A 24,377-nucleotide genomic window follows, 5' to 3' on the forward strand; every position below is an offset into this window, starting at 1 on the left:
TGCCCACCCTCTGAACTGGGTAGACCTGTTGATGTGGCACCAAGCCCATGCTGCTTGTGAGTAGGCTCAGTGTCACCCATATTGTGACAGCACAACTTCCAGCCAGGATGGAGTGTGGGCAGAATGAGCTCATGTCTGCTTAGAGGCCCGACAGAGCAAGCTTTCATCTGCCTGCAAAAAAACATGTAGGAATTCTTAGAGTGACCCTTATTTAATCTAGTATGTTAGTGGTTAAAGTCTCTGAAGTCTGCTACCAACTGCCTGGCCAACCTACTCTAGCCTTTTTCCTTTTATCGTTAACAACTCTACTGGCAAGTGTATCTAGAGCCTGATTCTGAGAACACTTTCTGCACTGTTTTCGCTATATTTTCAGGATAATACCAGCAAAGCAGCGTGATATTTTCTGTGAGTTAAATTCTTTCAAAAATCAACAAGTCAAGTGCACCGGTGAGGCTTGGAGAGAATTGGGAAAGGGATTGTGCCAGCTTTTCCCAGAATTTCAAAGGGCATCAAGTTTAAAGAGATTGTTGCTGTTGTTGTTTCTTCCCAATGGTAGCATACTTGAGTTTGCTGTATCTTCCTCTGAATTAATGGTAATAAAAACCTGATATTTTTCATCTTCTGTTTCACAGAAGCGATGTGGTTGCTGAGCTAGATCACAAAGCTGGATCACACAGGCACACAAACCATGCCTAAAAAGCTACCAAAAATAACCTACAAATAGGTTCAATGACTAAGGATTGTGTTATCTCATGCTATGCACTTTTGTTTGTTTGGTCTGCCAAGTTAAAATAAACCTTTATTATCATAGAAGAAGGAGGTACTCAATAACTTTGAAAGCCTAACTAGAAAGAAAAGACAAATGAAGGTCTGGAGCCATAGAGAATTCAGTCTTCAGTAGAAGAGCAGATTGCTTCAAAAGATACTAGAGGTTGATGTGTTTTCAATTTTAAATCAGTACATGAACAGCTCACCACACTTGGGCCAAGTACATGCTCACCATTTCTGTTCTACTTACTGTTATTGAGCATTATAATTTGGTTGCACTAAAATAGGACCTCCTTATACCTATCTCAATGCTATTTGAACCAGAGAAGTCATCATACTGAAGCACAGCTCTTATGAGGTCATGACCTGGGTTTTTAGGGGAAAAAAAAGCATGTAGGACTTTGTGATCCCTGTTAGCCTGGTCAGTGTGGCACCAGCAAAGAACTTGGATCATAAATGGATGGCAGTCAGTGAACCTTTCACTCATATATGGCTGTTTATCAGCCACAAATGACGCCAAGGGAGTTGAAATATGTTTTAACAGTCTGTTTATATTTTTCTACAGAGGTCTTAGTGCCACATAACTCATTTTGGCATTTTTTAAAGGAGATTTTGAATTCAGAAAACCAAGCAAATAGTGAAGCCAATATTTATTTTTCAAAAGACTATAAACATTTCACAGAAACTCTTTGTGTATGTAACTTTTGAAATTTCTGTTACCTTTTCCTAGGTACTTACCTTTGAAACAAAAACATATCTTTTATATGGTAATGAAGATAAAGAACAGAGTGTTAATGTAGTATTTTGCTGAGTAGAGTCACTAAAGGCTACCTGTGGCCCCAGGCCACCGTTGCTGTATATGATTCAGGCTGAGACATGCTTGAGTATAAAAATATCTTCATTCTGTATCTTGTTTTCCATATCATAAGCTTTTAATTAAAAAAAAAGTCTTACTTTTGAACGATCTTACATGAATAAAACAAGACTTTCTTTCTTTTCCCTGTATATTCTTGTCCTTCTTCTTCTACTCTTCCTTTTCTTGATGTTGTCAGAGTGTACTTAGGCCCTGATTCAGCAATGCACTTAAGAACAATTTTTATTTTAAGCACATACTAAGTACGTTGCTGAGTCAGGGCCACCAGAGCTCTCACTGAAGGTCAAGTCATTTTTGCTTCATTACCATTGCACAGTCTCTAAGCTGACATCAAAATAAAAAAATAAATATTATATTCAGAATGAGATCATGACAATTACATTGTCCTTAATACAACCTTATGCTCTTCCCATGTGTGGAAATGATTGAATTTCCTGTCATCTCCAAAAAGTGATTCTTCAGCATCCCTAAATGTTTGCTGATGTCATGAGTCTGTGTACCCAGCCACCAAAATAAGCTCACTAGTCCAATTAGTATAAATTTATAAACTGTGAACTGGCTTCTTTATCAGAACTGAACAGGTTCAAATAGAGGTATGTGAGTGAAAATCCTGATGAGCATATAACTTTGAAAATAACATACCAAAAAGCAACTTTGTATTTTCCTCTGGGATTCACTCAGCAGGAAGCACACATCTCTTAACACGAATCCCATCATAAATCTTCAAAATCTCATGTAGAACCCAAAATATTTATTTTAATGTGTTATTCATTAAGTTATTTCTTTAAATCGTGGTCTGTTGGCAGTTGCAAACTCATTCCATTCCAGCCACATTATAGCAATGCTGTAGTATGATTTGAGAGGGTCATTAGGTCATTAACACTGGAAAAAATTCAAAAACAGAATCTGCAAAAGCCCAGAGGATCGCAATTGTAAAATATGATTAAAATATGATTGTACTGCTAGCGCAGAATAATTTCAAAGTATAAACAATTCAAACAAAATTAATGAAAAGTTGATTATAGACTATTTCCACTTCTATCATTAATGATTCTTTACAATCCAGCTCATAATAGAAAAAGATACAGATTAGCTATTGTGCCAGTGGAAACTTGGTGAAAAGGTGGGTGGTTCAGCCTAGATGACAACTCAGATTTAGTATATGAATAATTTCTTAATGGTGATTACAGATTACACCTCATTCAAAATTTGATTTGAGAAAAACAGGGCAAGCTCAGTACTCATATTTCAGGTCATGAATTCTGTGAACTAGAGTGCCTCTCTCTTTCCTTTTAGCCAACAGTCTTTGCCATTACACACCACTTCAAGCAATATCCAGCTGTGCAAAGAGGACATAATAGATACCTAATTAGAAGAACAGCATTTTATTTTCCCCGTGTACAAACATATCTGTTTTCATGAGGTAGATCACAGGAGATTTTCACAGGAGGTGCTTTGGCCCCCGTAAATTTTCTGTAAGACCTTTTTTTCTGAGGATATTTTGCACTTTGTTTTATTTGAAATCTTATTTGGAAGATAGCTGGTGATTTCTCCTCTATTTTGCTCTTATTTTTCTGATTCTCTCTCATCTGACTCTCACCACTTGCTTTTATAGGAAACTGAATCATTTGTGGTACTATACAGAACACTTGAACTCCATCGTTTCTGCAGGACAGACCAGCTGAAGGATTAGTTATCTCACTGTCTGATTTGTGACCTTAAATTTTTATCATGACCGTGGAATTTCAGAGCAAGGGCTTAATACTAAGAAATGGGCCAGTGTCAATTGAAATATCACATCATTTTCTGCTCTGAAAGGTATTCTGAAGTCTTAGGAGAGTGACTAGCTTCAGATAGACTGCAGTTTTCTGTTGTGCTAAACAAACATTTGATTTGAACTCTTCTTTTCAAACATTTGAACCTCCTTTCTTTCTTTCACAGTATGAATTATAAAGTCATGAATCTGGACAAAGTAGTACCTGTAGGAACAGGAAATATTAGGATATATTTAATATAAATTGAGCCAGTTGGATAGTGATTTTTTTTCTTCCTTAGAAATATTTTAACATTTGATTAATAAAAGTAACGAATTTGAAAACTAAAAAATTGTTTCAAGTTTCCATTAAAAATATGGTGAGCGGTTTTGTTTTAACAAGTACTGGTTTTGTTTTAACAAGTACTGTGCTAATTTTTTTTTAACAAAAAAAATGGTATTATGAGATTAATGTATTTCTCCTGCGCTTTGTTTGGTGAGAGATTAGAGTACAGGGAATTAGTTCTGTTCAACACATCCCTGTCATGGTAGCCTTTAGATATGGCCCTGTCCCTGTTAGCAGTAGCAAAACCGGGTTGCCGTGTGTTTCCTTTCCATCATCACTGTGTTATTGACATCAGCTCCAAGCTGAACAACTCTCGCTGCTGCAGTGAATGTCTCTGTGGCTTCGGTAGCATTCATTTCAAGCAGTAGGAGCATATGTTTACTTGTTCATTCTCCAGAACAAACATATTTTTAAACATTTGGTGCATTTTGACAGTTCTGCATATAGCAATATGACAGGCGAGCTGCCTTATGGTAGAAAAAAATTGTCTGGCGGTAGAACTGGATGTCTCTTAATCATCCCTGCTCACTCAGTCTCATCCCAAGGAGTGTGATACCTGGGCCAATTGCTGGAGAAAAAATTCAAAAAAGGAAAATTTAATTATGTTGCAGTCCCGTGAAAAGATTTACCTATAATGCCACTTGGTGTTTGATGTCCCATAATCGGGCTGAACTGAGGTGATTCTAAAGGAAAGTCATTTATATGGATTTAGTTTATGATTTAGTATGTTATATTATAGTTCTGTCTTTAAAACTGGAAAATGCAAATTCTCACTCTGGATATAGTGAAATAATACTATGTGATTTTATTAGTGGCTTTCTCAACAAGACAACAGGCAAAGAGTTGCAATAATATCAAATTTAATAATTATAGCAGTGAGTCATTGTTATAGCGCAGCAGAGGATAAATACAAAGGTCATCTTGTCTTAGCATTTTCCAAAAAAAAAGAAAAGTGGGAGGAAATTGTTTTCCTGTGCTGGCAGCAAGGAAGTTTAGAGCCAATTTAAAAATCTATTTGGATTGTCAGAATTACTTACTTTATTATTCAGGTCTCTGACAATTTACAGACCCATCATACCTACTGTTCGCGGAGATCCAATTCTATTAGGAACAAAATTAACTTAAACAAAGAGTCTGTGAATTTACCATGTATGTTGCCACTTCAGTTTGACTAAAATTGAGAGTGGGAAAGTATTAGTTTGTAGTATTTTTGGGTAGTACTGCTATTTTTTTTCCAAAATCAGAAACCAGCTGTGACATTCTGTTTTTCATGTAGTTAGTACTTTTAAGTCAGTCATTGTGGAAGTGGCAGGAATAAAGGTGGTGAACAATTCTTGCAACAAGTCAGTACTCATTTGCTGATAAAAGAGTCAGTAAACCTGCAGGTTTTGTGATTTAAGAAGTTTTTTGTCGTCTTCTACTCTATGTGTTTTCTTTTATTTCTGTAGAATCTTCTCCTTTCTTTGAGAGCAGTGTTTAATTTACTTCTAAGAGATAATTTTATTTTGTGACAAACCTACTGGGATTTTGGGTTTAGTTTGTTTCTTTTTGTTAGGAGAGTACCCAGTGCCCTAAAATCTAAGCTCAAGCCTTTTCCCTGAAAAAATAGGTTACATTTAGGCAGAAAGTTTCCCCTACTATAGAAAAGAGGATGCAAACAGGTGCCCCTATAGTCTAACCATAATCTTAAGGTTAATAGCACAGACTTCACCGCGTGCACTCTGTAAACCCAGAACAGTTTAAACTCACAGGAAACGACCAGGTGGACAATTCTCTATCTCGGAGACAGGTTCATTTCACCAAACTGAAGCCATCTGAAATTTAGTTATATACTTTGCAGTGGTCCTTTTAGCCTATCTTTGTAATTGCTGGAGCAATAATCACCTCTAGAAGATAATTTTGCTCTATATCGAACCACTATCTGGAACATTGCTTTGCATTTATCAGCACAAAAATCAGCTGGCTAGTTACTCTATAGCAAAATAAGCCAACATTGCATTTCTATCTTAGTCACCGTTTTTGACATCTAGGCAGGTATGAACTACAGATCAAAAATCTAAGGGCCCAGTAAGTGGGAAATGTTAGTTAAATCTCTCTCCAACGTCAAATATTTCAAGCTTAGAGGACAGAGTAATGACAACCTTATGGGCTGTAAAACGCTGGTGCTTTTCACACGGTTGACACAGGAGAGAGACAACATGAGCATATCTATGTCTGCACTTGTCTGTGTGGGCATTTTCCCACAACACAGGAGCATGTGCCGACCAGCAGGTTAAATGCAAGGCGCAGACGTAGGTGCCCTCCCTCCTATTGAAGCTGAGAAAAAATAGAAACCCACAGAAGAGAGGACTCAAAATAGGAAATCCTGGGCTTAGGATTCTGATCCCTGTTCACTCGTTTTATTCAATGACCCTTTTAGTCAATATTAAGACTCACTCCCTTGAGGAAGGATCAGAATTTAGAATTCCTTTCTGCCAGCCAAGTGGAATAAACAGGACTACAGAGAGGGATGTTCCAACCTACAGAGAGACAAAAACAAGGTGGGAATTCAGAGGCAGCCCTCTTCAGTGTTTCCAAAAGCAGGCTTTGATGTGTCCCTCTCCATTCATCATGTTGAATCTTTTAAATCCTATTCTAAGACTCCTGTTTCTTTCGATTTAATGTTTAAGAAATTTGGGCCTTTACTCATGTTTATGAAATCCAGGTCCTGGAGATTTATGCCTAAATCTTCAGTACAGTGACACTAGAAATTGCAATGACGAAGTGAGATCTTAACTCATTAAAATACCTAAGAGCATGCACATGAAGATATTTAATATTATATACTTACATCTCTTATAATAGCTATTATTATTTGCTTTGAGCTAATAAATTTTTTGGTGATTTATGCACAAACTTCTTTGCCTACAGATCTGGGTGTGCATTTTAGACATCTTAGCTATTTCATTGCTTTAAGTAAGGAATGAGTGATTTCTAAAAGCTCTAACATAAAAAAAAGTTTAGAGAAAGCACTAGGTAAAGTTTACATGCTGGGAGTCCTACTGACCTTTCACTAGTGCCATTAAAAAAGCAAATCTATTTTCGTTATTTCTGAGGTCAAGTGCTCTATAAGCAAACAATGAAGCAGAAGTCATTTCCTTTACTTTTAATAACATTAACACATTGCTTTCTTACATGGATTAATAATTACTTTTATTTCTTAACTTTCTTTATTGTCATATTTTCCATGTTACAATCTTTATAACTACATGTTCCAGTAATATACAGCTGTTTTAGACAGTTTTTGGAACTGTCTCAGGTTCATCTGTAAAACTCATCGAACACTGTGTGAACAGAACTAAGCTGCTTATGTTTGGAATAAGAAATCCAGGTGATCTAGTCACTTCAAAAGGAAAAATAAATCTAGTGTAACTTTGATTTTTTTTAGGCTTCCCCGCAGATATTTATGTAACATTTCATAGAACTATAACTCCCATGCAATATACTTTTATTTTGGTTTCAAGGGGCTGCAGATAATCAAATTGTGTCACACGGTAGGAATGGTGAAAAGCAAAACAAGCTTAAGAGAGTTCTTCCTCACCATCTCTTTGTATAGATCCCAAGCTGCCAATGCTACAATATCATATGGAAAAAATGCCGAGAGAATTTCTCACACTCATGCTAGATGAAGAGGTAACAGCTGAATTTATTTTTAATGTTCAGGTTCTCCTTAAGTACCTGGAAGGTTGATAATTTCTCATCATTTCTTGTAATTCCTCATAATTTCTTATAATTCTGTAAAAAATTCATGTTTTCATATATTCTCAGAAAATAATATATTACACCAGTAATATATTCTCATAAACTTGCTTACTCTTTATTTATTTTCTAATGCTGTTTTTGTTGCTATTTTAATTGTACTATATGTAGGTAATGCAGACTTGTTATCCTTGCTTATTCTAGCATGACTTTGTTCATACCTCTTAAGTTGGAAATCTGAACCTTATTTCCACTGTTTTCCTTGGTCTTTAGAACTTTCCTTCTGAGACCAAGTGGGAATGCTGGAGACGTAATCCAGTCCCTGGCCTTTGACTAGCATAAGAAGCATTTTTTATTTTAACTTCCTTTCCTTTATCTCCTTTCAGAATAACTAAGATGAACTCTACCCCGAATCACTCTCTTTTCTTCACTATATGGCAATTATGAGTTACTCTAATTACTCAGAGTTCAGTTTAAAGGTTCAGTCCTACCAGTTTGAATCTGAGGGTATAAAATATGTGTGGATCACTATCTGCATTTCAGTTTTCCAGATTTAGAGAGGGAAAAGGGAAAATACATAGTGGGGAAATTCTTGTGACAACAGGTTGTGAGAATTTGTTTAAATGAGTGAATAAATAGTAAGGTGTTTACTGCCATCTGGGAGCCAGCAGGGCAGTGCTGGGCAGACTTGTCTCCTTGGGGCAGACAAGTCTTGATCCACAGCGTTCAAGGAAACCTCAGAAAGAGTCTTCAGGCCCAGTTTTGATGGAATCCAGCTCTGTGGAATCATTTTTTCCTGCCTTGCCTCATTGGTGATGCTGGTTCAGGGAGGAAGGCCCCCAGCAAGGGGATCGCACCTCACCCCAACGGCTCATGCACACACTGCTACGGGGTGACGAGGCCATCAGCTTCACAACTAAGCTGAGCTTTACCCTTGCAAAGTCCCCGGAGACCTCTCAGACAATTGGTATTGAGACAAAGTCAAATGTAACTGGCAAGATCTAAATCTGTGCTGAGTGGAATGTTCATAAAATATCAGGGAAAATGTATAAACTTGTAAATAATCCTAATGCCCTACCCCTCTGGGGAAAATATTGCAAAGCAAGTATTGTTCATTTCTTTATTGTTTTCTTACAGTATCTGAATATTTTTTTATTGGACTAAGTGTATTTACAGTGTTGATTTATTAATAAAATGATGTGGCCAACATTGTCTTTCCTGGTTTAAGCAAACAGCACTAACTTTTTAAACTGACTTTATGAGACTTCTGTGAGCTTTGGTGTTGCTGATATACTGAGGATGTATGGGAGTGTAAAATCAGATTGTAGATATCATGTGACAAAGTAATTTTTCTATCAACACAACCTCAGGGAAGTATATTTTGTTCTGCAAAAAATTAGACACAGCTTGCAAAACAAGGCAAAAGTCCAATGAATGAAGATGGGATTAATTCCAACCTTTCCTTTGTATGGAACAAAGAAATGAGCATGAGCAAAACTAGTTCTTAGAGTAAACTTGTGCAAAACATAAGAATCCTCTGGTAGTGTAACATGGTGATTATGGGCTAATTGACATTGTAATTGGACATAGCATAAGATGTTGACATTTATGATTATTGTTTCTAGGTTGTTCCTTGTTAAACATTTAAGAATCTTCCTGAACTTTTATTGCATGGCTTACATTTTGCCTTAGCATTTCTATGCTATCCAAAGATTTTTGGCTGTTCACAGTTTTTATATTTTATCCAAGGATTTTTTTGTATATCTGTGTGTGTGTGTCTGTGAATCTATTTGTCTACATATAAAATTTGCTATAAGGATCTAATTAAAATATATTTAATCACCATGCTCAGATCAGGTGACATGCAAACATTAAAACTAAATGAAAGAATGTGGTGTAACTACTTTGGAAAAATAGCCCTGACAGTTCTCTTCAAATTCCCTGTTTTAACGGCTTCATGCTTATCACCATGTCTTATTTTTTAAAGAGAGAGAAATTAATTGAATATTAGGTGAAGTTTAAATCACTCTGCAAGTGTAATTCTCATGCTCTCCAGAGATGCAAGTCCTTTTTCTGTGCCTTCCCATCTTGATAAGGCTTAGTAATTCAGCATCCTACCAAACCTCACAGGGATTATTAGAATCCAACGAGGTTCCATGACAACTTTAATCAGATTGATTTCACTTGGGTCTTCCATCCATTCAAAGATATGTGCAGGGCTACAGAATCAGCAGCCATGAACTTGTTCCACAAAGCTGCCATATGGTGCCTGTACCTCCCTTCTCCTCCTCTCAAAGAAAGCTTCTCATCCAAAGTTCTGTGGAAGAAGTGGTCTTCTTCTCATCTCAGAAGAAACTTTTCATCCCAACCGCAAATGTGTAAACTAATCAGAGTTGGGGACTTCCCTACTCCTGCTGTGGAGACTCTGACCAGTTTGCAGCTAGGTATCTAAGGAAGCAAATGGAAGAATGATATTCCAGTGAAGTCATTTGTTTTTTCTATTCATCCCAAGTCACTGGATGAAATACAACAGCTAAGAGGCAGGATCCACAAGTAATGACTCATAACTGCTCCCCTTGTTCACTGTGTTTGTGGGAAAAGCCTGTGAGCACTTTTTCTATGAGAGTACTCCCAGATGTTAATCCCAGTAAGACAGAAACCCCTCTCCTGTCTTGCACACTTAAGTTCTACTTCTGCTGTTATGAATTTTGCCTTAGATGCTTAAGAGACATTTTATCTTTTCTCCAATAACCCTAGAAGAAGCAGGACTCATGTTTCTTGCCTTCTCTTCAGTGGAGTGGGCTTATCCCACTTGATATCATGTTCTTGGTTGCTTGCCTGCAGAGCTTTAACGAGACAGATGGTGGATGCTCTTTTCCCCCTTTTCTTGCCCCAGTGGTTGAGGCTTTCTCCTGGGCCATGATCATTATGATTTCAGCTCCCTCAAGTAGAGACTGAGATCCTGTCTCATCCTTCCTGAACATGAGCTATTATGGTAATAGATACTTTCCCCTTCCTGCAGTGTTTTAAGAAAAAAACATAGGAATGACCATGCACAGACATCCTAATTAGGTAGCTAAGATCAGGAATTAGTTTTTTGGTGTTGTGTCACTCTCCCAGTGATGACTATTGGACAGAAAGCAAATGAAAAGTTTGTGTTCAATGTTCTCTTCAGCTCTCCCCTATGAATGTGCCTTTTACCATGAATTCAGGTGAGATGTGCTCAGCCCTTCCATTGCTCCCTGATGGAATAGGATTACATCTCTCAGCATCCTTGCAGCTTACGTACTTAGTCTGGGGCATTACCACACTGAGCATTACATAGACTGCATTACATGTTGGATCTGGGCTCAGGCTCCTAGCTCATGGTTGTGGTTCCAGCTACTTGTCAGGGCTCCTTAAGCAAAAGGATATTTAATGTTGCAAATTGGGAAGACTTTCGTGGCTTGGGCTCTAAGTTATTCTCCATTCATTATTCAGGGACAGCTTTGGCAGAGGAAGGAACTGAACTGGGTTGCTGGCTTGGCCTCTAACTGATGAAATTAAAAATTCTGGAACTGTTTGAAATAGTCTTTAGAGGCCACACAGCTGCCATTAACTGTTCTGTGCCACAATAAAGGGACCAGCTACTCAAATTCTCAATTATTCTATCAGTGTTTTGCAGATCTCCAGGCACCAATCCTTGCGCTCTTTTCTGCCTCTGACTCCCTCCACTTTGTCACGTTTTCCAGGGTAAACTCCTCATACACAATTCTGTTCCGAGGCAGGAACCATGTCTTCATGCAGATATGTTGAAACATCCTGGATGTCCTCATCCTACACCTGAAACAACAAGAAGGTTGAGCCAAAACGCAAGACATATCTGAGGTTTCTGTGTGTACACCACAGAAGGAAAATCTTGTGTGGAAAGAGACCTGGATCTTTTATTGTTCCTTTTGGTGACATTGATTGTTTTCTCTTGCTGTTTCAGGCTTTACTTAAAAGGTCACAGTGGAACTGCTGGAAAACAGAGTAGCTTGATCTTACATGGTGCCGAGTTCAGTACTAAAGATGCTGACAATGACAACTGCATGTGTAAATGTGCACTCATGCTAACTGGAGGTGAGTACCCCTCTGGAAATATGTGGAACATTGGCAGGGATCTCTTGGTTTTGCTAGAGCAACCAGGATAAAGTTGTGCTCATGATATACAACTAGCGTGTGAAAGTCTCTCTTACTATTAATTCTCCTGGTCTCTCTCTCTCTCTCTCTTTTTTTATTTTTTTTTTTAGTGTATATTGTGGTAGTGCCAGTATTCTAGGAGTCCTATCAGCAGGGAAGGGTTTATTCATAGATGAAGTCTGTATGCTTTGCTTGAAGTTGTTGCTATTCAATTCCAAACAAACTGACAATGTCAAGAGGGAAAGAATAAGTCAGTGTTATTGTTGATGTAAGAAAGGCAAAGAAGAGAGCAGAAACTAAGAGATTAAAGAGGGGGAAATTACCTTGTTAGAAGCAAGAGAGAAATCAGATGGAAAAAAAAAAAGAAGGAGAGGCAGGGAAATAGACAGTAGGAGATAAAGATTAACAGTAATACCAACATTGTGAGGCCTGTTAGAACCTGATTTTATACTGTATTATCTGTTTCACCTAGGAGGCTTATGCTACTCCTGAAATAATTACAGTGATTCAGCTATCTGTCTTCTGCAAGTATAAATGTAATAAAATCAGCTAATGTAATGGCTAACTCTCACCTATAAAGACTGGAACTGCAACACCCCTCTGTTCAAATTGTGACACTTAGCAATTCTGGAGCGTTTAAAGAAATATCTTTTCTGAGGTTAGATGAATTGCAGAAGAAAAGATAGAGAAGTGAGCAGAGATGGAGAACAGAGGAGTATTTTATACTGGGACAGTTTAAAGCACAAAATCAAACTGTTTGCCAGCAAGTGAAGTGTATGTGACTGATATGTGTTGCCCCAGTGTGGAGGGGGAATATCCAGACCTAAACCTCTACATCTTCTCTTGGAAATGGCACTTAACACTGTTTCCAACCATGAAACTTCATTTCCTTCACACCTTCGCACACCATATTAAACCAAAAAAAATTGCACTAGAATTTATTGGTTCACAGACTAAATGAGCAAGAAAGGCCCTTTCCTTCTCATCTGGTCTTCTCAGAATCTCCCTCAGTGATTTCTAACTTTCCTGGAAAAAATCCTACAGCATATAAATTATTCAGGATTTTGAGTCAGACTGTTAAACTGATATTACTTGTGGTTACTGGCATTCTGGCTGGATCCAACTCAGGCCACATTCAGGCATATACAAGTCTCTGAGGCTATCACCTGCTGACAGAAGATGAGTTCCCATCACGGGGAGTTTACATCAAATGTCCAACCTATATTCTCATTCTCCTTTTGCTGACCGAAGATTATTTAGCCAGGAAGAGTGTTTAAAGAACCAATTTCTCAAATTGTCCTTACTTCTGTTAGGGATATCTTATTAAAAATCAACATGAAAAACTCCTTCCATCAGACAGATGATCAGAAAATACCTTCTTATTTCTGTAACAAAAAAAAAAAGCAAGCCAGGTAGTTCTGGATCAAATAATGAATCAGTAGAATTATTTTTTTTAAGTGAAATTTGGGACTTTTCCTATTACAGATCACGCTAAATTAGTGTGTGTTGCTTCCCAGTCAGGTCAGAGTTTAGCAAGGGAAACTCCTAGCTGAGAATTGGCTCTGTGCTGGCACACGGAGCTGTTCAAAAGCTGCTCCCAGGCAGCTAATTCTGGGTTTTGTTTATTTGCTTCTCCTGCCTTGCATGGCAGGTCAATTGCCCTGCTAAGGTCAGCCTGCTTCTGAACAAGCATCCCACAAGGTTCACATATATCTTACTTCAGCAGCCCTGTTAAATCAACAGGAAAATCCCATTTTTGCATATACTGATAACAAATGAAGGGAATAAGGAGGAAAGGGGTGAATTACCAAAGGGTGAGCAAATCATGAATAGAGCAAATCACACGAATATAAAAGGAGATAATTTTGTCTTTGGGGATAGGAGACTGAAGCAGCTGCACAACACTGAGTAATTTGTTGTTCTTCAAAAAGAGGAAGAGCTTAATCATGCAAATTCTTTAACAAATGCAGCTAGTTCTCCCTGCTAGAGTTCCCCCTAAATGCTCCATTATACTTTGCTCCTTAAAACAGACTTTCTGGTTCCTTGGGAAGTATCAGAAATTTAATTAAATGCCAAAACATTTATTCAGTAAGTAGATTTCGGTTTTGTGTCACAGAAGAAGAGTGATTAAGAAAAGTGGCAGTGATAACAGGTTCTGGAAAAACCCTCTTCTTCTCCAAAAGATATGTTCATAACTGTATCAGACTCTGTTAGTTTTGGCAGCGTCACAGACAGCACTTTAATGAAGAATGATATGAAATCTACATGCAGGTTTCTAGCTATCTTGACAGTTTGGGTGATCCTGTTATCTCTATGAGGTGAACTGAATATATTTATGTCAGGAATAAAGGCTGAGATAAGCTGAAGCACAAGCCTGTGATATGGTTATAGTCAAGGCTGAAAATAAAAATGTAAGGAAAACACATATTTCTCTCCTTGATCTTATTAGCTGTCTTTTTTTTATTTTTTTATTTTTTTTTTGGTCTGTATCAAAACTATTATTCTTTTACCCCTCCTTTCTCTCCTCTTTCTTCCCCAGAACAAAATAGATAGAGAGATAATATATTATATGTAATAAATATATATTTTATTCTGTGTGAGAATATTTATAGTAGCATCAACAGACCAGTTCTTGGATGATTCTTGTTCTTTTAAGAGCCATGCTGTGTTACTTGGCTAAATCTTAAGAGTGGTTTCAGGTAATGGTTTTCAAAAGTACATGCATGAGGACTTGTTACCTTTATATAATAGTTGAATGATGTAACAGCCTGTTGTGCCTTGGAAAATTTCATTTCAGTGATCTTTCAGTTTATTTTGAAGGAAGACAAAACACATTTGTTATTCAAATCATTTCTTCATTTAAACGTAACATTTGTCAAAATAGTATCATTTTTTTATATGGTGGAAATAGCTGTCAGAGACTGGTGCAATACCTCAGGTCAGTCAGCCAAACATAGGTTATAACCCTATATCATTTGAAACGTATTCCAGAAGAGTGCTCTAGTGAGCTACATACACAAGTTTTTTTTTTTTTTTTTGCAATGCTGTACAGAAAATGCAACAGATTGTCATCAGAAAGAGGCATCGGTTAGGAGATGCTCAAAGTGCTTTAGACAGATTTCCAATGGAGCGCTCGGGCTCCAGTTCGAATTGGACCACGTTAGAGCATGTGGCCAAGATGATACCACCCGTCAGCGGAGCCCCAGGAGCAATTTGTGCATCATCTGCAGTCACTGCGAAGTCAATCATTGTAACTTGGCCATAGTGAAGAAGTCCTAAGATAATATCTTCTGTCTTTCCACAGCCTAGGATGTTGCCTTGCCCCGGGAGATATGTGGTAACTTTGTGAAACTTCTCGTCCCTGAAATAGCTCCGTGGAGCGACAGGGAGATTTCCTAGGAATCAGCATAGAATTATTAAAATATTTTTTTTCTTTCTTCTGATTCAAGAAGCCATGTTGGGTCATAGCAGAGATCAATCCAGCTGCCGTTTCTTCTCTCTTACACTGGTCAACAGCAGATGCCCACGGACAGTTTTAAGAACTATGAAAAATTAGAATATTCCTAGAGCATCCTTTCTGGTTCAATCACTTGCATCTCAGGAGCTTCCAAAGCCAGAGAAGATTTCCATATATTTAGTAATCCTCAAAGAATTTCTCTTCTATTAAGTTAGAGACTTCTCAATGGCAATCTTAAACAGAGGAGCACGTCTTGCCTGTTGTTTCACTGCTTCTTTCTCAAAGTGGTGAATTTCATATATACCATTTATATACAAATGTTCTTACGTTACCTAAAAAAAAAGAGAGTTCTGTAGACATAAAAGTATAATCACCTTATAGATAAGAAGTGATTGATATATGCTTAGATTTGTCATAGAAGTATTAGAAATATTTCTTTAGACATAAGATTACTAAGCATTTTAACTATGATATATGATTTGACTATGACATGTGATACATGATGTATGATATATGATATATGAATAAGCTATGTTTATAAGGCTGAAGTATGGATAATAATAATAAAATATCAAGAGAAAATTAAGCCATGACTGATTTAACCATCAGTCTACTAATACATTTAGAAGAGTCAGAGCATGGTCACCAGTGTGCAAGTTGCATGTTATTTTTACCACTTAATTTATTATTTTCATAAAAGGGCTGTTTTACCCAGATGATATGGAAAGCTAATGCCCTCTCATTTTATATCCTGACAGTTAAATTGTGATTTAATCTTCAGAATATAAAAGGCTAAGGGATAGAATTGTCAATCCAATACTCAAATGAGTCATAGAAAATAGGCCTGGAAAAGATCTTCGGAGGTAATTTAGTCCCTCTCTGATAGAGGTTCTTCTCTACCTATTTATTCCTGTCTTGTTGTTCATTTTAAGGGTTTCTAATGACAGAGATTCAGTTTCAAAACACAATCTATTGCAGAAGATAGCTACATTTACTATAAGAAAGCTTTCCTTGCTATCCAAACTAAATCTCCCAAATTTGTTCCATCTCATCCTGTCTTCAGTTATTGGGAAGAATGTATCATTGGTGAATCCAAATTCCTTTGAATTTTTTCTCTTTTCAGCAGGTTTTTATGAATTTGAGGCTATCGGCATGACCACTTCTGTCTTTTGATTTCTGAACTGAACAGCCCTAAATCCTGCCTCTTACTTTTGCTCTCTGGACTCTGTCCAGTTGCTCCATGTATTTCTTGAGGTGTCATCCAAAACTAGACCCAGTATTCTAGCTGAGAGGTTATCAGTGCAGAGCCAGGTAGATCCTAAGCGTTATCATCTAACTGCTTTGAAGTATATAATGTCTGAAATGTTATCTCTTCTGTAAAAGAAATAGCTACAAATGATGAAAAGACTTTTTCAATATTTTTATGTTAGAACTTGTTCTTATTTAACCACTTTACTGCCAAACATTGAACTTATGAACAAACCCAGAGGGCTAGAAATAGATACTGGCTTTGTGTAGGATCTATTTATTTCGTAAAGCTGAACGTGTCTACTGCTTGAACATGCATTGGATCCTAGTGAGCAGATCATATTGATCTTTTTGTATCTGGAGGCTATCAGAGAACTCAGGATACAGAAAAGAGACATATGTGTAAAGAAAGGGTCTGTCACCAACTGCGTGTAGTTTAGATAGCTATTCCCTTGGTTTGCCAAAGGCAAATAAGAGCCTCTCATCAAATCCAGGTGAGGTAAACCCTCAATACACTCTAAACTGACAATGCACTAGGTTAATAACAATAAAAAATTACTCATAGTTTGAAATGAGACTCAACATTTAAATACGTGACTATACACATGTACTAGAACTGAATTTATATAACAAATAGAAAATGGAAGGTTGTTAGCTTTGGCATACAAAAGCCTTTTCAGTGTTGTTGTTTTTGACAATGAAGTGTCTATCATATAAAATTATATACTTCTGACTCTATAAAGCTGTTATAAAAGATATTTTCTTATAATATCATTACTTATTTGTTGTGGTCTATTTTTTTTTTTTTTGCAAGGCGGTAGAAATGATCTCACTACACATTCATATTCAGTGAAAGACATAGAAAAGGCAGTTCTGTGGAGATGAACTATGTGATCATAGATGACTGAAGCTAATTGAAGTATTCAAAACGCGTTTACTTAATGAAAAGAGCTGACATCAAATTTAATAGCTTTTTAGGGGCAATAGCAATGGTAACTAAAGAGTAAAACACATAGGAGTCCACAAAGCTTGAGTGCGTTTTCATGACTTCAGAAGACCAGCTGTCTACAGTGAGGATTCGTGTTTATTTGTATAACTGAAACTTTCAAACAACTTAGCAATGCATTATCTAAATTATTTTTTGTTTGGACAGAATGTTTTACGACCAAAGGATTTTTATTGCAAACAGAAATGGTAGCACTGCTTGCAGTATACAAACAAATTATTAGAGGTGGGCTAACCTCAAAAGATGTCAGGGCTCTCAGTTCAAATGAGCAACTAACTTGATGATCACAGAACTTAAAGACCTGTGTTTATGAATAAAACTCTTAGCCTTCCCATGAAAGTCTCCTCTTTATTGCCTCTCTAACCCCCTTTGAAACTTGCTTCTGTTGTTATTTCTCTTAATGTCTATTCTTCATGATTCAAAGATCCCACTGAAATCATTGCCAAATTTGTGACTCAGGCTGAAAGAGGCTGGGGGTTTTTTTAGGGGAAAGGAAGAAAAAAAGATGCTTATGTAGGAAAGCCATTACCTTGCAGTAAAAAAAGAAGGAAAAAAAAAAAAAGAAAAGAAAAAGAGGTGGAAAAAAGGCAAGATTCTTCCAGAGTTAAAAATCCCATGAGATTTAGGGAATAAGTCAACCTTTAGGTATTGGGAGCCCTTCTTCTGGTCAAGACTGTCCTCCAGCCCTGGTGTTTCTGGTACTGGCCTCTACTGCAGGTATTCTCTGTTGCAGGAGACCTTGATCCTATGTTTTCCCATCTTCTCACACCTACCCAGAAAGCCACTGTTCCCCAAACATACCAGGAGTCTTAAAAATACTGTTTGTGGAGAAACACTTCCGTTGCATCCATTTAGAGATATTTTCTTTGGTGTTGAGAGTGCATCGGGCAGTCTTGTGACAATCTGAGACCCTTTGGAGCAGTGAACATCTTTTAGGGGATTGAAGAGAGAATGGAGAAAAAAAAATCACATTAAAAAGGGTGAGAAAGAGGGAAAGCAAACCTAACATTATAATGTAATAGTGGAAAACATCTTTAAAAAATAATCCATTCTTGCTAACAGGATTATATATAGTATATTAAAAATGCTCAATGAAATGTTTTAAAAGAAGGAATCTTTGATGAGAAGTTTGAGTAGTTCCTCATAAAAGATTAAAATAAAAAAAAAAGATTGTTGCAATTTTTTTTTTGCTTATTTCACTTTTAACATAGATTTTATAGAGCACTGCTGAAAACATTCTCCCCCTAAAGCCCATAACACATCTATTGCTGTTGCTTTAAGATGAAATGGTGACTAGCACAGCTTGCCATGTCTTCATCTCGACGCCATAAACAGAACCCAGCTGCATCTCTGTTCCAGCTTTGAAAAACGAGAATTAGATTTTCTCTGTTTAACTTTGTCTTAAGTTTCTACAAGATTATACTCTGGTTACAGTAAAACATCAGCTGTACAGCTTTCTCTTTCTTTGGTTATTACCCCCTTAGGTATAACATTGTAATCAAAGAGAGGTCAATTGTATCAAAATAGGATTTTGCCAGAATTTGTCTGGCATAAATCCTTCCCTCAAGATTTCATTATGAAGTGTTACTTCTGAAAAAAGCCCACTAAGTATTATCCAAAATCTAAGAAATTAGTTTACAAGACAAAAACCATAAATTATACTGGTCTGAATACAAAGGACAGAATAAGCAGCGGTTCTGCCTGCAAATCACTGTCAAAGGCAGATCAAGAAGCTTAAAATACCCTCACAGTATGGATTCATTATAGCTATATATAAAGCTGACCACTGCATTGAATGAAATTGGAGGGTTCAACAAGGCAGTGCATGCCGAGGAAGAGAATCCTCCACAGTTTAATCCCGTTTCTACAGGTCAGTTTGGGAAGCACGCTGAAAGTTAAACCTCTGCATTTCAGCCCATTGAAGCCTACAGAGTCCAGCAGCCACTTGCTGTAGGTTTGCTATACGTGGTGGTGCTTGAAAAGACCTCACAGTGTGGTATCATGCTGTGAAATGCAATATAAAATCTTTTAAAGAAAGTGCGATTTAAATGAGAAAAAATAAAAGCCACCATCTGATCTTTGTAACTTTATTTCCCTGCAGTTAGGAGAACATTGAGACATGCTCATTACAACAATATTACACAGAAAGATTCACAAGACCTGCACTAAAGGCTCACAAAGCTTGTATCTCTTACAAGGGAAAAAACCTGCAGAAATCTTGCTGACAAATAGCACCTCTAGCCACTGGGGCTCATGCATTTTTTGGCACTGGGAAATACTAGCATTTTTCAATCTGAGGATTCATTCTACCTTCCTCAGTCTGAACTGAGCACTTTTCTGCTGGGTTACGTAGCTGTCCTGTAAGTTTGCTCTTGGACAGTAAAGTTTTATTCCCCTCAAGATATACCACAATACTCCCACTAGCTTCAGTGGAGTCAGCATGTCACCTAGTTTATCTTTGTGAGCTTATGTTCTGTAATCCCAGTGTTGCCGAATTTCTTGGAGTTCTCCTTAAAACTGCAGCTCTCATGACAATATAAAATTCACCTTATGAAAATGTTTCAAGCCTTTTTTTTTTTCCCTTTAGCTTCATGATTTCAGGAGGCCTGAGAGTGTAATTATACTCCAAAAGTGACCCAAATAATAGAGCTCAAGCCTCTGCCATTCTGATTAACCCAAGTAATTTGAATGGGAATTGCTGAACATACACAGAATCTACATCATAGCCTCTTAATTGTCCTTTTATTATTGAAGTTCTTGGGGATGTAATCAAGGGAATTTATTGATTTAAGTGATCCTAAAGCAATTATCCAAAATAGATCTGAGAAATCACATATTTTTTTTTCATTACCTGCTTCATTTTGTTTATTGGTTAAAAAGAGAATGTAGATATATATATATCTTCACTGAAGAAATCTAAATTATAAAAGATGACGTTTTTACATTCAGTTTGTGACTATAACTGTGCTTGTAACAAGTCTGAATTTTCTTCATTCGGTCATACAAGTCGTAACAAAAACTCTGTCATTGTTGGTAATATCCACGAGTATTTTATAAATATTTCTGGTGTATTTCCAGTGCTATAGTAACAGAGCGCTCACAAAAGTTGGGATGTGGCTCTGCATGGATTTTCTTTGTAAGAAAATTCAGATCTAAAAGGTCCTGAGCTGTTGCACTTCTCTTTTTATTAACTTCTCAGTTTACTGATCCTTCAGTTATGCCAACACAACTGTTCACTGAGCAATGCTGTAAACCAAATAGCTGGTTGGCCCTCAAAAAAGCAAAAAAACCACCCCACCCTTTTCTTAATCTATGTCATCCCATTTCTCAGAATACTTTTATAATGCAGCTGGAGGAGCAATGAACTAGACACGTAGACAGCTGGGCAAGAAATTTCTTGTTCTGTCTTTCTAATAGAGGTGTATATGAGGCTGTATCTGCGGTCAAGGCATTGATGAATAGATAGCTGCTGCTTGCTGGAAAAGAACGGACAAGATGAGGGGGTAGAAAAGACAGTCACCCACCTTTTAAGCTTACCTTCAGTAGCAGTCAGTAAAAAATTTAATGTGCTTTTTCTTTTTTTTTTTTTAATTAAATTTGCATTTTGTAGCCCATAATAGTAGCATTACTAGCATTTTTCTGCTGCCTTTTGACATGTAAATAATTTGCCTACAGTGTTTTTAAACCTTGGGTGGGCATTTGCCAGTTCTCTAAGTGGCAGGTGAGAACTTGCACATAGGCTTGGCAGACAAGTGAAGAAATCTCAGATGAATTTGAGATGCTTGGCACATTTTAAGACCTAGGAGGTTCAAGGTTCAACACAGGTTTTCATGTTGAAAATGATAGTAAGTTTAAGGGCTGAATACTAATGTCTTGGGCTAAACTGTGCACACAATTAATATATCCTCTGGTCTTTGAATGAAGCTGTCAAAACTGTCGTATAAACACATACACACAGAGGCACCTCTCTAAACCAGCTATGCACACAGATATCTTAACTATCTGTCAGAGTTGTCCTTGTATTCACTTCTCCACTCCATTTGCTGAATCCTGTTCATAATTTAGTGGAAGTCTTAAATATGGAGACTATTTCTGTGCATGGTATTCTGAATACTATTCTAATCTGATACTGTAATTACTATGACAGCTCAACACAGCTATAATTACTAGCTCAGCAGAACCATATTCATAACCTGTGCTCACTAAGAACACCTAATCTGAGAGCAAAAACAATCTGGGCAATTGAACAACCATAGTTAAAGAAACAGAAACAAAAATGCCACAAATAATTTAAAATCATACTTTAAAGAACCAAACAAATGAAATTATACAAATGCATTATGAATGATAACTTTTTAAAGATATGTTTACATGACATGAGTGAACTGTAAAGTATAATCTAAAGATGCAAAGTAGTATATTTGTCTTGTTCCTTTCCTTTGCTTCACATATTGTGTATACAAACAGCAGGAGTTAGATCTTTTTCCCAAATCTGGAAATATATCTGCCTATTCTCCAGCACAGCTAACCACAGAATGGCACAGAAGGGCAAAAAAGGAAAATAGGAAAACAAACCTAACTGATGGCTCTGAATTGCTACAGGTTGGTGGTTTGACGCCTGTGGTCCCTCCAACCTGAACGGGATATTCTACACGGCCGGGCAGAACCATGGGAAGCTCAATGGCATCAAGTGGCACTACTTCAAAGGGCCCAGCTACTCCTTGCGGTCCACAACCATGATGATTCGGCCCTTAGACTTTTAAAAGCATCCAGCAGCGGCTACAAGAACGAAGCACAAGGCAACTGTCCTCTGCAGAACTTCTATGACATTCTGAAGGTAAAAGCTGAAGGGCTCCTCGAAAGCAACAAGTCAAACAGATGCAAAGTTGCTTCATTGTCACTTCATAGCCTGCAAAAGCTTCCCACTAGTCCCCCTGCATCTTGGTGGAAGGGGAATGTTGGTTTGGAGGAAGGTTGCTACAATGATTTTCCAGAGAAGAACATCTGGAGGACTTGGTGAACTAGTTATTCTGACTGAATCTAGTGCTTATCAGTGGATGTCTTTTCTTCTCGTGTAAAAGATGCAAAAACATACCAGAAGATCACTCAGCAGCAGCAGAATTTGAAGAAGAGAAGCACATCAACCACCGTCTATCTGGGAGAAAGTTTTCCAACAGTGAAATGGAATATACCCACAAAGCAGGATTACAGAAATACTTATGTTAAAGCTCAACTTAAATCTTAAATGCTGAAGGTGGCCACTCCAGACACTGTGTTCCTTAAATTACCTGCATTTAAATGAGTGGATGGATTTATTTTAATACCAGAATCAAGTAATCTGTGCTAATCTTATTTTTCATGAAATCCTTTAAAGACATGTTTCTCATTAAAAAAAAAAAAAAAGGAATGTATGAAGAAATATAGGGTTAATAAACTGAAATTCTTCAGTTGTTGCTCTGTATAGGTAAATTAGATAATTGGCATAATCCCTGAGCTAGGATTTATAGTGTGATAACAAAAGTAGCTGTGTTTTGGGTTTTTTCCCCTCCTTGTTTCATTAAAGGCAGTCTGAATGTCATATAAAGAAAATTAATGGAAGGTTTGAAGAATGTGAAATGTTATCCTAAAGAAAATATATGATTTTGCATGGAATATTTCCATCAAAAGTACATCAGTTCATCAGTTTTCCTTTCCAGGAAAGCAAACTGTTAGGATATACAGAGATGGCATAACTGCATATTTTAAGTTGATGGATTCATTTTTCAATACTTTTGCATGTGTGCAATTTATCATTAATTATTGTACTTTTTTATTAAATATTCATTTCTTCACTATATTATTTCAATTTTGTGAATATCAGATGCATGCCAGTTCTACACAGCACTTAGGCTACAACTATAAAAACACAGTACAACTGTATAGAAAATAAAGGTTTATGAACTGTAAATAGCATGTTTATATCTCTTTTAATGATCATTTAATTTGTACACGCAGCCCTGACCCTAATGAATACAAATAAATGCAAAATCTCAAAAGGATATAAATATTAAATGAAGTCTAGAAGAGTGCTTACAAGTTTCTACTGTCATAACAAGTAACTGTTATATTAAAAATGCTGCATGTGTGTGAGACAAGATGCACAATTCAATTGTTATTAGAAAAGATAAGATGCTTTTAATAGCAAGAAACAAAATAGCTGGGTGGCCAATGAAGTTGCAGGGATAACTCTTTCCATTTACAGTCTTTTATGGTTTAATCATATGAGCAAAGTCCCTTTGGGAAAGCAGCTTGCACTCACTCAGCTTCTGCTTCAGAAAAAAAGGAAAAGCTTGACCCTGTTCCCCCTGAAATCCAAAGTAACATTCTCATTGATGAAAATGGGACCAAGATCACACACAAAAGCTGAATGTGGTGTTCTTGCTTGTCTGTTTGTTGCTTTGTTTCATTCATTAATCTGCTCTTAATATAACAAGGATCTCATTCTATTTTAAAGAAATATGGTGTTAGAATAACTGTGTTTTTTTTTTCTTTACCAGTTTATTTCTATTAAAAAAGCTTGTATCTTTTTTAAATATCCCTTCATAAAGATCACAAAGCAGCACAGGGTTCTCTGTTTTTGTTACAACTTGGTGTTTGTTTGTTTTTAAGTGGAAAGATCTTTGTTTTTATGTATTTGTATATATTTATATATATATTTGAAATAATCTCGCCTAGGGGTTAATTTGTTGTTTTCTGATGAATAAACTATTGAACTATTCTGTACTTGGCAGTTTCTTCACAGAGCTGGTTTGTCTCAGTTTCCATCCATTTTTTGATACAGTCTTCATTTATGTGCAAAACTGTGGTTTGTGTTCTTAAAAGTTATCTTTTTTTGCAGGTCTCTGAATTAGGAATGCTATTTTTGCAGATCCTATTGCAAAAGGCAAAACACATCAAAAAGCAACACATGATATTTACTGTTTATTTATCCTTGTTTGAAAAAAAAATGTGGACTTGATTTCCTCTCCTTTATAATAAAATGTATAA

The 24,377-nt window shown here is 36.8% G+C and overlaps 1 protein-coding gene across 1 annotated transcript in view; it reads left to right on the plus strand.

Moving 5' to 3' along the window:
* Nucleotides 1-23,443, plus strand: part of ANGPT1 (angiopoietin 1) — a 149,761-nt gene extending 126,318 nt beyond the window's left edge. The window contains exons 8-9 of the mRNA XM_088536346.1: nt 11,450-11,580; nt 21,954-23,443. Coding sequence (XP_088392472.1) covers nt 11,450-11,580; nt 21,954-22,114 — 292 coding nt within the window. The 3' untranslated portion in view covers nt 22,115-23,443. The remainder of the gene's footprint in view (nt 1-11,449; nt 11,581-21,953) is intronic.
* The last annotated feature ends 934 nt before the right edge of the window (nt 23,444-24,377 follow it).

This window comes from Tinamus guttatus, unplaced genomic scaffold (assembly GCF_059628265.1).
Source record: "Tinamus guttatus ecotype Peru unplaced genomic scaffold, ASM5962826v1 Tinamus_guttatus_pri_ptg000659l, whole genome shotgun sequence".
Taxonomy (NCBI): domain Eukaryota; kingdom Metazoa; phylum Chordata; class Aves; order Tinamiformes; family Tinamidae; genus Tinamus; species Tinamus guttatus.